The following is a 14,418-nucleotide window of genomic DNA, read 5'->3' as shown; positions in this document are numbered from 1 at the left end:
ATATATATATATATGTATATATATATATATATATATATATATATATATATATATATATATATATATATATATATATATATATCCCAGGAACATGAAAAAATGTAATTAGACCACAAGTCCATCCCTAACTTCAGTTTTCTCTACTTGAGGAACCCTACCCTCACTCTTCCACTTCCCCTCCCTCCTCTTCTCCTCCTCCCTCCCTCCTCTCCTCCTCCTCCTCACTACTCCCCTCTCTCTCTCTTCCCCTCCCCACGACTCCCCTCCCTCTCTTCCCCTCCCCACATCACGTCCGACCAGATACGTTCAAAACTGCAACACAACTAATTCCCTCTCAGGGAACCTTACCCTTCCTCTTCTATCCCCCCTCCCTCCTCACTACTCCCCCTACCCTCGCTCTTCTACTTCCTCTCTCTCCTCTCCTCCTTCCTCTCTCCCCTTCAGCCCCTCTCCACATCGTGTCCAACCAGATACATTCAAAACGGCTATTAGAATGCATTGTTGTCTAAAAACGCCAATATTCGTCCGATTTTTCTCACCTTTTACTGCAACCAAAACAAACCATCCTCGCGACTCCAAAAAATGAAATCAGATGGTGAATTAGCGTTGAGATAAAACTGTGAAGGAGTCTAAATCTATTTTATATTGCAGGCCTTAATTTCTCTTAAAATGCATTTTTGTCTAAAAACATGAATTTTCAATTAAACATGTTTTTTGCAACCGAAACTCACACCACCTTTGTGACTCCAAAAAATGAAATCAGATATCTAATTATCGTTGGGATAAAGTGAGAGTGTAAGGAATTGCGAGCCTTACAAAAGAGGCTGCACAGAGCGAACAAAATGGTGACGCTGTGATTTTGAAGCCACTCCCTGAACTGGGAAGCCCCACCCCAAACGAACAGGCAGACCGATTGGTGGATGATATATTCTGTTTGACCCAGCTATTCGTGTTGGACCCAGTTCCTGTAAAATGCCACGAATAGCAGGGCATTGTTTTAATGGAAAAGGGGGATAGGTTCCCGGTGGTTCCTGGTTTATCGGGGAAACTTTTAAAAGTTTAAAATCTTTTTGACTGTAAATGCTCATGATTACAGTTTCATTGGAAATTATTACAAATAAAAAAAAGACAACACCACGTACTGTTTCCACATTTATTGAAGTAATGCGATAAACCGTTTTTAAAAGTGATGAACCAACCATACCATAAAAGTAAAAAAAAACAACAGGTACCGTTTCAAATTTTTATTTGCACAAACAAACGCAACTTTTCAAATGATGAGCCGGATGATTTAAAATCCAGTGAACTCAGTGGAGTTGTCTGAAGACCACACAGGTGAGGATGCTGATTAATCATGCACCGAAAGGAATGTAGGTGAGGGCGCTGAAGAAGTTGAGGATCCTGAATTGTCGCTCAGCGAATGGGATACAGGAGAGGCAGGGGAGGTTGGCGAGGGTGCTGGTGTTCCTGAGGTGGGCAGACAAGGGCAGAAGAATTCCGTGATTGAGAGCTGTCTGTCTGGCAGATTGCCGGAGATTTCGATGTAGCTTCTTGTATGGGAGCATCATGTCATCCAACCCCCTCTTGATTCTGAGGCTCCATGACCGGATTGGCATCTGAAAGCCTCTCGGTAAATGACCGAATGTCCTGCAGTATCTCACCCAGGAAATTTACTGAGTTTGGACTTTGATGCCTCATCCTCATCACTGCCTGCCATCGCAGCCTCCTCCTCCTCCTCTTCAAACCCTGGTAATGGCTCCCAACTCCTCAGTGAGGTCCTCGGCATGTGAGATGATAAGACCATCCAACTCCTCAGAATCCATGTCATCAAAGCCTTCTCCTCCCACCTGCCATGCCAACCTGACAATTTTATTCCTCTCCTCTGTGTTGTTAGGAAAGCCTCTGAAGTTCTTCACTGCCTGTGGCTACAGGTTGTGCCAGCAGGCATTGACGATGGAGAGAGAGAAAGAGGGGTGAGAGAGGAAGAGGGGTGAGAGAGGGAGAGGGGTGAGGGAGAGAGAGGGAGAGGGGTGAGAGGGAGAGGATGGCGTGAGGGGAAGGGAAGAGGGAAGACGGCATGAAGGGAAGAGGGAAGACGGCGTGAGCGGAAGGGCAGAGGGAAGACGGCGTGAAGGGAAGGGAAAAGGGAAGACGGAATGAGGGCAAGGGAAGAGGAAAGACGGCGAGAGGGGAAGGGAAGAGGGAAGATGGCGTGAGGGAAGAGAAGGGAAATAAAACATGCCCAAACAGCAACGTTTTCTTTTTAACCCCTGATTTCTATATGAGATGTTATAAGCACTCCACTCAAGCAAGTGGCATGAAATGATTGAGCAATAATTATAAAACAAACGACACGTGAAATTTTTTTAAATCTGTATTTATGCCGAAGTGATGTATATCGAAACAAGATCGTATAAAACGGGAAACGTGGTGTAAAATAAAATTGCACATTTTCAGCAAGAGTCGCTGCAGGGCCAAACGCAGTCGAGGGGGCCCTGAACTTTGTTCAAATCGATCTACATATTCAGTGATTGTGTGAATATTGTGGAGTGCTCGCTAAGTGGCTTCAGCATTTAAGCAACCACTCCAACGAAACGGTTAAGGAACGGCTGGTTTAGCTAGCGATTAGCAAATCGGTGATTGGTTATATAAACACTATGCATCCGGAGGTGCCCTGAATGTCAAGCCACAACTGAATTGGACAAATGAACACATTTTTTAGCAGTCGGAACCACTGTTGATGTCAATAAAGAAGTTAAAATGTTGAAATTTGGCTGAGATTGAGATGTTAGAGGTTATGGCATGTGCAGAAATTAAATAAAGCCATGAACACTGGTGTTTCCAGGCGATTCTAAGCATTACAATGTATCCAGCGATTCGGAGGTATCTGGCAATTGATGATATAAGTGAGGAAAGTGAAATAAGAAATCGTTGTGGCCTGTTCCAAGTCAAGGTATTGTTGAGCATGCCCCCAAAAATGGCGGCTTCAGACTTGAACGAGCTGACAGAGGGCTAACCAAGATTGCATGCCACCATCTTCGTCAGGCTTTTTTGGTTTTTCGTGATGAGCACTCTCTGAATTATCTTCAAAAGAGTTGTTTAGCTTAACCCAAACACCGTTTTCATTCAAGCACGACTTTGGAGTTCCCTTGCTATTCATGTAAAGTTTGGGGCAGCTAGGCTTCATGGTTTTGGAGTTTTGGAGGAGGATGGACGAACGGACGGACGGACGGACGCACACTGACTTTTATTGTAGATAAATCTGGATGGTTCGATCGATCGATAGACAGATTTTGTTAAGGTATGAGTACTATGGAAACCTACATAATATGCAAAAAATGCAGGGTTAAGTTTAAAAAAAAACCTCCCCCTCCCCTGCTACTTTTCGCTCGCCACAACCAATCCCAATGAACTGGGGGCCCTGCTCACCATGGAGCACGATATTTCAATTTTCGTGTTGTTGTCGTCGTCGATGATCGACTGAAATCTGCTGCAATGATCCACCACAATCTACCTTGACTAAAATCTGCTCCGGTGGTCTCTTACAATCTATCAGAAACACCCGCTTCTTAAGCGAGCGGCAAGGGAGCATTTTTTTTGTTTGTTTGTTTGTTTTTTTCTCCCAGACAAATTGTACAACTTCCTGGAGTTTGATTTTTTATTCAGCAATAACATCTAGTTTTAAAGTTATTCTGTCCAGCAGTTTATTACCTTCGCATTCTGCGAAAAGGTTGTGTTTTGGTCGCCGTGTATTTATTTATTTGTGAATATGTGTGTTTGTTTGTTATACGCATAACTCAGAAAGTATGAAACCGAATTGCATGAAAATTGGTGGGATGATTCGTGATTATCCAAGGACGATTTGATTATATTTTGGGAGTGATCGGGTCAAAGGTCAAGGTCAAGGTCATGAAAAGGTCAAAAACAAACTTTTGAGCATAACTTCCTTCATAAGACAGCTATCGACATGCAACCAACACCATATTGTTCCATGACGAAATACCTTTCAGGTACGTGGTGTCAGATTTGACGTGACGTCATCAGAAATGCGTCAAAATGACGTCACAAGATGACATAAATTTTCAATTTTCGACCTCATCAGTTTTGATCATACCGTTTTGTAGGACTTACCTTAAGGACGTCACACACCAAATTTGACGTCATTCGGATTGACCGTTATGACGTCATTGACGTTTGAACATAACGTTTTTCAATTGTGGCTAAAATGTCCTGATATTTTATTTTCAAATATCTATGTAATTTGTAAATGAAAGTATCCCAAATCCAGGCATTATGATCAGTACCAAAATATCTGCTTATTTATGAACAGGTTTTGCAAATTAACTCTATGGTCAAGGTCAAGGTCACACTCAAGGTCAAAATATACTTGTAGGCATAACTTCAGATCTAATAGAGCTATTGACATGAAACCAACGTTAAAATGTTCCATGAAATAAGAGCTTTCAGGATGGTAGTCCGCGATTGGTAATGACGTCATTGGAAGTGCGTCAAAATGACGTCACAAGATGACGTCATTTTTAAACTTTCGATTTTTTCAGTGTTTATCATTCCATTTTGTTGGACTGCCCTCAATGACGTCTAACACCAAATTTGACGTCCATCGGACTGATGGTTGTGACGTCATGGACGTTTTTAAATGATGTTTTTCAAATGTGCCCGGAAAAAGTAGCGGCGGCGAAGGTATGCGCTCTACCGAGTGCCCGTTCTAGTTATATTAAAGTTTTCATCCAGAGATTCTTCTATTTATATAACAATACGCAAAAGTGACACCGAGGTGGGAGGGCGGTGGGGGGTGTTGCGGTACACTTTGCACGAGTGCGTAGTTAACCAAAATAAACTCCCTCCCTGTCTAGCCCCATTGATTTTTCAACGTGTGACTATCCAGTTTATCAGGAATTCACTGCATGTGAGTTATTACTGAACCAGCAGACTGGATAGATGGGATCTTGGTTGAACTTGCTAAATTTGGTGATGAGCTGTGAGACTCGCTTGAGGATGAATGGCGGGGAAAGGGGGGGGTTAAATAATGTGGAGGAAACCTACGTTGTCTTATACGAAGAGTCGGCAAGCTGACACTGGCACTCTGAGGAAATTACAAATTCATGACACAGTTGAATATTATGGCTGCCCAGCTGGTTTGTGAAACTTTCCCTGGTTGACCCCATGAGAAGGTAGGAGTAATTGAGGTTGTCAAAGAAGCGTGTGATCAGTGTGTGAAAAAATACAAGACACTATGACATGAGTGTGGATAGATCTGATGAATGCTATCACCTTGGCACATTTCTGGGCAGGTGGCGAGACTTCCCACAGCGTTTTCAAGATGTTGGTTTTCTGGGTCGCTGGTGGCTGCTGGACAAGAATGTTGTAAACTCGGACATAAACAATGTGGAGTTTGCACAGTTGCCAGCTGAGTTGCACATCGTAAGACCCTCGGACTTGAACTCTCAGCACTGTGAGGCTTTGCATGACCTCCGCGACCTCAACCCACTCTGCCTGTCAGAGCCTGATCCTGCTGAGGACCAACGATATTCAGAATCTGAGGTCCAAGTGAACTCTTCGTTAAGGTCCAGCACGGCACAAGAGTCACATATCCGCAGGACGAGCAAAGCAGACGTCCAGCTTTTGTAACGCAGACAAACTTGTGTTTTTGTGGACACCTCTTCTTCCAAGCAAAAGGGTCACCTATCATAGGTGGTTATATAAGCCAGTGATGTTGTTTATATGATACATTTGATGTTGTGGCATTGGGTAAATCTAATTTTTTTTTTCTCACATTCATAAAATTAAGCTTATTTCCTTAAAATAATGCTCTTTGCAAATACCACAACGATATAATCATTGCCCATAAAATTACAGAATGCATCAAAAGTGTGAAACCATATGTGGACTGAGCTTGTTTGTGTATATGCTGTGCTCGTGTTCGATATTGAATGTTTTTTGTTTTGTGCTTTTTTGGACCGTTTGCGCTTTTATGGTCGCGCACGATGTGCCCATGTATTGACCCTCCTTTTCAGTCATGGCCATTGTGCACTCAGAATTGTTCGCTGTTGGGTGTTTTCGTGTTTCGGATAGACCCAAAAATCTCTTGATGGACACTCGTCAGTTTAGCTACCAGAAGGATATCTGAGCTACACGAGCTTACTTTGCCATACCCTTAAAGCTAATTTGATCCATCTCCACTGGCAAATTTGCATTTTGGCTGTTTGCTTCAGAGTGACATCTCTACTCGCCGAGTCGTACATTCAAAAATGCGGCATGACAAACCTGCACCAGCACAGCAATTGCTGAAGTTGTCAGGACATTTGTTTGAAATGCTGTCTTGTAAATAGCTTACATGCTATTGTCTTGTGAAGGCAGCCATCTTCGATAATCTTGCTGAACACAATCACAGACATGTCCTTGACTCATGACTGTCACAGGCCAGAGAGCCCTCTCACCCCTCACACCACCTTTCCCCAGTGATATGGCTGCCGAATGCTAAGCCTTTCAGACTCTGAGGACACCACCCTGACAGGTAATGCTCCATGAATACATCCAATTGGCAGCACCCTCGGCCAGTTTACAAAATGCCGCATTACTCTATAACCGACGGCAGTGTGTGGACACCATTTTGTGTAGAAATTGTTGACATGACAATGTAATCTTTTCATATGCACTATGCTGCAGGCCTCGAGGCTTCTCATTGCTACGTTGAATGTAGAGTTTGCTTCCACCAATATTTGGTTCCAATTCCAACAATTCTGGACTTGGCAGCTTGGAGATAATGCTTTCAGTGCTTATTCTTTTGGAGTGAATGGTGTCCATGTTGCATCCCCAGTTCCTTTAAACCTTTGTTCTGAACCATACCTGGCTCATTGTATTTTTCATATTCTTCAACAATATTTAATATTTCATTTCAGGGCTAATCAATATATTTGAATTTTCAACTCTTAAGTGTTGCTCACATGACAATTGCTCAACCTTCTGACAGACATGATTTGTGATTCTTAGAAATGACTTGTATTTGAGTTGGGTTGAATAAGTCACTTTTTCAGTGTTTACCAGGGATTGCCTGCAATGCAGCCTGTAAAGATGAACAAACATAAACTCTGCTAGAATACAGGTGAGCTTGTGTTTACAGATACAGGAGAATCCTGTTAAAGAATAAATCTAAACAATCCCCACCAGGTTTTTATTTGTAATTTACTTCTATATTAGCAGATAACCCGGTTACACCAGGCTGTTACCAGGGAATTCATTACCAAGAGTGTGTAATATTGAGGGAGGTTACAAGCAATGTCCTTTGACAGCATAATAGCAGGGACCCATGGAAATTCCATTCAATGCAAAATGTGACTTCAAGTCCTGAACCCCACTCCCACTCACAGCCCCAAGTCCTTACCACCAAGTTTTCAAGCCCCCTCACCACCACAAATCCTCAATCCCCCCTCCCACCAGCTCTCTGCCCCCCCTCACCACCACCACAACTCTGCCCTCTCTTCAACCTTTCTTCTTCAACCTTCAAGTCCTCAAACACCCCCCAACCACAATTCTCAAAACCCCTCCCAAGGCCAAGTCTGCTCCTCAAACCCTCAACCCGTTGTGCAAACTCCTTCCTTGGCACACCTGAGCTCGTGACGACGTACAACGCTTTCATCCGCAGCCTGATGGAGTACTGCTCTCACCTCTGGGCTGGTGATCCTGCCTCTCACCTTTCTCGACTTCACGCTGTGGAATCCAAGGCATTTAAGATAATTGGTATTTCCCGCGACGACGCTGAGGCTTTGGGTGTCTCGCTCTCTCACCGCAGGCAGGTCGGTGGTCATTGTCTTTTACAGTCTCCTCTCTGGCCTCACCCCCTCCTGCTTTGCGATATGTCCTTCCTCCCCTCCCCCCCCATATTTCCGCAGGGCACTCAAGTTCCGCCAGCAACCCCCTTCTGGTAAAACTACTAAAATAAAGAATCACTGCTCACCTTCACTCTTTCATTCCTCTTTTTTTCTTCCTGCCTTTGGAACAAACTCCCACACTCTTCAATCCCACTCTTCCCTCCACGTCTTCAAAACAGCTGTTCACCACCATCTCTTATCTTCCCCCATCCAAAGCCATGATTTTTTCTACCACCGTTAATCCACCCCAAACCCACGTCCTTCAAATTCCCTGCTTTCCTTCCTGAAAGTCCCTGTTGTGTCCATCTTGTTTACCCTGTGTACCCTGCCCCAACCCTCTCCCTTCCACATATCTCCTCATGTCTCTGTTCACTGTTTTTTTCCTTTCCTCTCCCTCCCCTCTTGTCTACTGATCCCCTTGTTGTACGTTCTGTGTGTTGATACCTAGTGTTAGCTTAATGGTACGGGGTGGTGGGCTTGGGATCCTTGGATCCCGAGTTCAAATCCCACTCGGCTGTTGCATTAATACCAGGTGGGGTTGACTCTGCCTGTCATCCTTCCGAGGTCGGCAAAATGAGTGCCAGCATGCTGGGATACTATGTTGGAGTGGCGACCCATCCAGGATTGTGCCCAATAGCCAAGGAGACTGCTTTGGCAGCACCAACGCTCTGTACAGAGTGTGCTCCAAATGATGGATGGATGTGTGTTCGCTCTCATACGAGCCTCGACAGTGTATACAAAAAAAGAAAAGCTCAACCCCCCTCTCCTAACTCTGTCCCTTCTCTTACAACCCCCCCATCACAATCAAACTCTGTTCTCCACTCCCCCTTCTTCAAGTCCTCAACCCCCTCCCAACCCCAAGTCCTCAACCCCCCTCCCAACCCCAAGTCCTCGAATCCCCATCCCCGATCAAAGCTTCAACCCCCTTTCCAAATGTTTTCCCTTCTCTGCCCCCACCCCCCCCCATTTCAACTATCTCTCCTATACTACCTCTATTTTTCAAGTCCTCAACCCCCACTCCAAGTATGCATAATAGTCAATAACTGTTAAGACTGCTAATGTTTCTCGGTGAAGTAAATTGATGAAAAGGAAATTATTCTTGGACGTAATTGATTGAATATCTTGTCGCTATATATATATATATATATATATATATATATATATATATATATATATATATATATATATATATATATATATATATATATATATATATATATATATATTTTTTTTTTTTCTTCTTGTAAGTTTGCAAAATGGTTATATTGTCCGTATATGAGGCTGTTTGTATGGTGTCGGGTGGATGTGGAATGTTGTGCATGAACGGATTAAAGAGTGTGTGGGAGAGGACTCAGTCTTGAGGGATTCAATTACAAAAGTATCGTGTGCGTGATGACTTGTCATTAAAAGTTACGTTGAACTGTCTGCATGATAGGTAGTTGGCCAGCCAGTGTTTGGTGTTGTCCATGTTTGTGTTGATATGAGTGTTTTGTTTGTCAGTAAGAGTTTTGGGAGTGTGCCAAATGCTTCACTGATGTCTATTGTGAGAATGGTGTGTTTTGGTTCTGTTCTGTTCTTGCGTATTTTAGCTTGGCTGCCGGGGGAGCTGTCATTTCTTGGAAGTGCAGATGTACCACTGATGCTGTGCCCCTCTACCAGGACACTGGTACTAATTTCGCCGGCCTCGGAAGGATGACAGGTTGTCAACCCCACCTGGTGTTAATTCAGCAGCCAAAGCGGCTCAAACGCAGGTGTTTTAAATGTAAATTGGAGTTGTTTTCAGGGCCGGCAGCCTGCGGAGATGATGTCAGGGCCAGTAGTAGCCTGCGAGTTTTTTGATGTTTTTGTGAGGGAGTGAATGGTGTGATGTTGTCGATTTGGCAGATTCATTTGCTTCTTGTAATCCTAAATAATACTCCTTCTTTCTGGATACCATATGACTTGTGTTTGCGTTGTGGTCTATGAGGATGTGAGCTTGTTGTTTCTCTGATGGTATGTTGTATGTGGTAGTGATGGCTGCATGTGAGGGTGTTATGCCACTGCTGGAGGTAGTGATGCTGATTATGGTTTTGTACAAGTGTTTGGTGTTGGTTGAGTGGTCTAGTTTTTGTGGAAAGGAGTGCCAGTCTTGTGTTTTCTTTCACTATTATTTTGTTGTTGATTTCTGTGTTTTGTGTTTGAATCATTTTTTTTATTATATTTGGTGCTTTGCGTGTTGGTGTGTTGTTTTTGAGTTCTCTCATTGTTGTTGACTCATCGTGTTGTTTCACATGCAGGATGAGGCATCAATGCACTGTGCATCGTCCCTCCAATTGACCTCAAATTGGAAGACCAGTCAGTCTGGCTGCACGGGGCCATTGGTGGACATTAAATAAACCATTGTGTCTTTCACGAAGAAGAGGCGACGCATCACCGGAAACCCTGAACAAATTGCAAATTCCTTCCTCAAATCGCCTTCAGTCAAAAACCAGGCCTGAAGAGGCATTCATGAAACACTTATTGTGCTAGAAACCTTCCCCCAGGAAACTGCAAAAGAAAGTGTGAATAATTGGGGTCGTTAAAGAAGCAGTCATGGAGCAGTGTTTGTGACGTCATGGAGCAGTGTTTGTGACGTCATGGAGCAGTGTTTGTGATGTCATGGAGCAGTGTTTGTGACATTATGAACACTTTCTTCACTGCTTTGCTGCTTCTCCTTTCCTAGATTTCATTGACAGAGTGAAAAACCTCCCACACACTTGTGCCAGTACTTTCTTCATTGCCTCCAGTTCACTAACTCCGAAATCATTTTGTAGACATTGCCAATTTTTTTCTCTGTGAACGATGTACCAAATATTTTGCTTCATTTACCCTGGATCATTACTTTAATTGTATTACTATTACCCGCATGCTTTTCACAGCCAATCAAGGATCCGCATAAACAAGACCTGGTGGCTTCCACATAAAGTACAGGGGAAATCTTTAGATATATTATTTTGCTGTTTTGTGATGATCTATTTTCACTCAAGCATGTGAAGTGACCAATTATATAATCTTCTCCTTCATTTGTATACAGCACAAGGCCGTGGGGTGGCATCATTGGCTGAGGGCGTGGCTGTGCCTCTGCTGTGCTCTGATTGAGCTCCCTGCTTGTTTTGCCAGGAATTTGGAATTAGGCCATCTTGCCGGTGATAGCTTGCCTCCCCTTTGTGAAGGACACGATGGGATCTTTAATGTCCACCAACGAATGCTGGCAGAAGGGACGACTGTTTAACTCCATCCGACGGATGACACACACACACACACACACACACACACACACACACACACACACACACACACACACACATTGACGAATCATTCTACCTGTGAAACACTGGGATGAAAGTTTATCTGGGACGGGATTCAACCCCAGGTTGGATAGCTAAGAGGAGAGTGTGTGTACCTCTTGGCCATCCTATCAGCCAATTATTTGTCGATTAGATCTCGTAATTCTCTTTTTGTTTCTTTTTTGGTAGTTTGAGTTTGGTTTCTCTTTCAAGTGTATACAATATAAAGAAAAGTGAAAGAAGTAAATAAGCAAAATTATTTGCACAAACTGGCTTCCTGTGCTGCTAATGTGTTAATGTGGGATCCAAAGAACAAAATAAGGGCTAAGTAAACACAATTGCATAGAAGGAGAAATGAGTGGACAAAATCGCCATCTGCCATTGTGGATCTGGTCAAGCAAAGTGTGAATTGTTCTCAACTTACACCGGCTGAGGTCAACATAATAGATCGAAGGTCCCATGCTACAAAAGCCATGGAAAAAGGACGTTGTGCACATCACACTTGTTATTGCAGAAGCGCAGATTTCACAGCAGAGTGACATGGGGAATGGTGTGTGTGTGTGTGTGTGTGTGTGTGTGTGTGTGTGTGTGTGTGTGTGTGTGTGTGTGTGTGTGTGTGTGTGTGTGTGTGTGTGTGTGTGTGTGTGTGTGTGTGTGTGTGTGTGTGTGTGTGTGTGTGTGTCGTTGATTGGTATCTACATATGGGGTTTCAGAATGTGGAATGGAGTCCTCCCAGGGTGGGCTCAAAGTATCCACCTTCATTTCATATCCATTTCAGTAAGGGGTCACGATTCATGGACCAAGCTGTGACTGAGCCCAAGATGGCTTCCAACTGTAGTTCGTTTGAAGTGATATTCCCAGGGATGGTTTTTAATATTTCTGTGAAGTTCTTCTTCAGATTCCAACATCTTTTCACTTCATGAATGAGGTCTTTGTATTTGGTCATTTTCTTGATTTCTGCATCGTTAGTCAAAAATCACTGGGATTAACACCTCAATTAGCAATGCCTTCTCTGTTTTTTTTGTACTTAAGTTTGATATCTGTTCGCAATGCTTTATTTTCGATGTTCACGCTCGATGGGATCATGAGGTTGAACGTGAGCGGTACTTCACTGTTTTCAGTCCATGCTTTTGGTTCATTTTCCCACAAATTTTCTGGAAATTGGATCGCAAAGTTTTTGCATTTGTGTCAGCAGATTACTTTACAAACTCTGTTGTGCCATTGTGTGTACAGCTGTTCTGACATGTTTTTTTTATGTGTGTTTGGTCATTAAGCATCAAATATCATTCTCTTTGCTTACCCCACCTCCACCCCTCACCTGTCTGTGTTTTTTCCTCCCCCCCACTCTTCTTTCTTACTAACATTTGATTTTGTGTTACTAGATGTACGATTCCACCGCCTCGCCCCCATTTGATTTCGTGTCCAGGATTATTCTTGTAAACGTGTTCTTTGTGAAACTTGAATTGACTAGTGCAGGCACGTAGGTGTGTAAACGAGTAGGTGTGTAAACGACGACTGGATTGGGGCATTTTTTCACCCCCTCACTTCCCCCCACCCACCACCTCTCTCGCCCCCTCCTCTCTCCCCCTCTCTCGTGCCAGTACCCTCTCTCATAGGTGAGGCGTGCCAGTATGTGCAGCTTCGTTCCTTCGCTCTCGTAAACAATGACTGGATTGGGGCATTTTTTCAATTAGATCGGACCAACCATATCATAAATGGCCATAACTTGGGAAACACCTTGGAAACATACTCAGGTCCCCAGCGGCAATTGTGCCGTCATATCAAACGAAGAAGAAGAAGAAGAATTCTGACGCCCTCTCTCTCTCGCTCCCCCCTAGTCTCGCCCCTCCTCTCTCCCCCCTCCTCTCTCGCTCCTCTCTCTCGCCCCCACTGTCACCCCTCCTCTCTCGCCCCCACTCTCACCCCCTCTCTCGCCCCTCCTCTCTCCTCCTCTCTTGAATTGTGATGCCCCTCTCTCTCACCCCTCTCTCCCTCCCTCTCTCGCTCCTCTCTCTCGCCCCCACTCTCACCCCTCCTCTCTCGCCCACACTCTCACCCCCTATTTCGCCCCCTCCTCTCTCCTCCTCTCTTGAATTGTGACGCCCCCTCTCTCTCACCCCCGTCTCTCCTTCCCCTCTCTCACTCCCCTCTCTTGCCCCCTCTCTCCCCCCTCTCTCGCCCCCACTCTCAAACCTTAATATCAAACCTTGAAAAGGCACATTCGCGGGGCCCCGGCAATATTTCTGGCAAGTTTCAATCCGATCGGACCGGTGGTCGTCGAGAAACTGCGGTCACAGACAGGCCCCCACACACACACACACACACACACACACACACACACACACACACACACACACACACACACACACACACACACACACACACACACACACACACACACACACACACACACACACACACACACACACACACACACACACACACACACACACACACACACACACATTGACGAATCATTCTACCTGTGAAACACTGGGATGAAAGTTTATCTGGGACGGGATTCAACCCCAGGTTGGATAGCTAAGAGGAGAGTGTGTGTACCTCTTGGCCATCCTATCAGCCAATTATTTGTCGATTAGATCTCGTAATTCTCTTTTTGTTTCTTTTTTGGTAGTTTGAGTTTGGTTTCTCTTTCAAGTGTATACAATATAAAGAAAAGTGAAAGAAGTAAATAAGCAAAATTATTTGCACAAACTGGCTTCCTGTGCTGCTAATGTGTTAATGTGGGATCCAAAGAACAAAATAAGGGCTAAGTAAACACAATTGCATAGAAGGAGAAATGAGTGGACAAAATCGCCGTCTGCCATTGTGGATCTGGTCAAGCAAAGTGTGAATTGTTCTCAACTTACACCGGCTGAGGTCAACATAATAGATCGAAGGTCCCATGCTACAAAAGCCATGGAAAAAGGACGTCGTGCACATCACACTTGTTATTGCAGAAGCGCAGATTTCACAGCAGAGTGACATGGGGAATGGTGTGTGTGTGTGTGTGTGTGTGTGTGTGTGTGTGTGTGTGTGTGTGTGTGTGTGTGTGTGTGTGTGTGAGTGCGTGTGTGTGTGTGTGTGTGTGTGTGTGTGTGTGTGTGTGTGTGTGTGTGTGTGTGTGTCGTTGATTGGTATCTACATATGGGGTTTCAGAATGTGGAATGGAGTCCTCCCAGGGTGGGCTCAAAGTATCCACCTTCATTTCAGTAAGGGGTCAC

At 44.2% G+C, this 14,418-nt stretch overlaps 1 protein-coding gene across 3 annotated transcripts in view; it reads left to right on the top strand.

Moving 5' to 3' along the window:
- TIMM29 (translocase of inner mitochondrial membrane 29) overlaps window positions 1-14,418 on the top strand; it is a 103,794-nt gene that overhangs the window by 11,063 nt on the left and 78,313 nt on the right. For 2 of the 3 annotated variants that reach the window (XM_085885233.1, XM_085885232.1), the window contains exon 4: window positions 5,313-7,184. The exons of the other annotated variant lie outside the window; for it this stretch is intronic. In XM_085885233.1, coding sequence (XP_085741359.1) covers window positions 5,313-5,649 — 337 coding nt within the window. In that variant the 3' untranslated portion in view covers window positions 5,650-7,184. Of the gene's footprint in view, window positions 1-5,312; window positions 7,185-14,418 lie in introns of those variants that run through there. 3 annotated transcript variants of the gene reach the window in all.

Source organism: Eptatretus burgeri, chromosome 6 (assembly GCF_056783735.1).
Source record: "Eptatretus burgeri isolate ZD-2024b chromosome 6, Ebu_testis_v1, whole genome shotgun sequence".
Classification (NCBI taxonomy): Eukaryota; Metazoa; Chordata; class Myxini; order Myxiniformes; family Myxinidae; genus Eptatretus; species Eptatretus burgeri.
The sequence above is the reverse complement of the archived record's forward strand: the minus strand, read 5'-3'. Positions and strand labels throughout refer to the sequence as shown.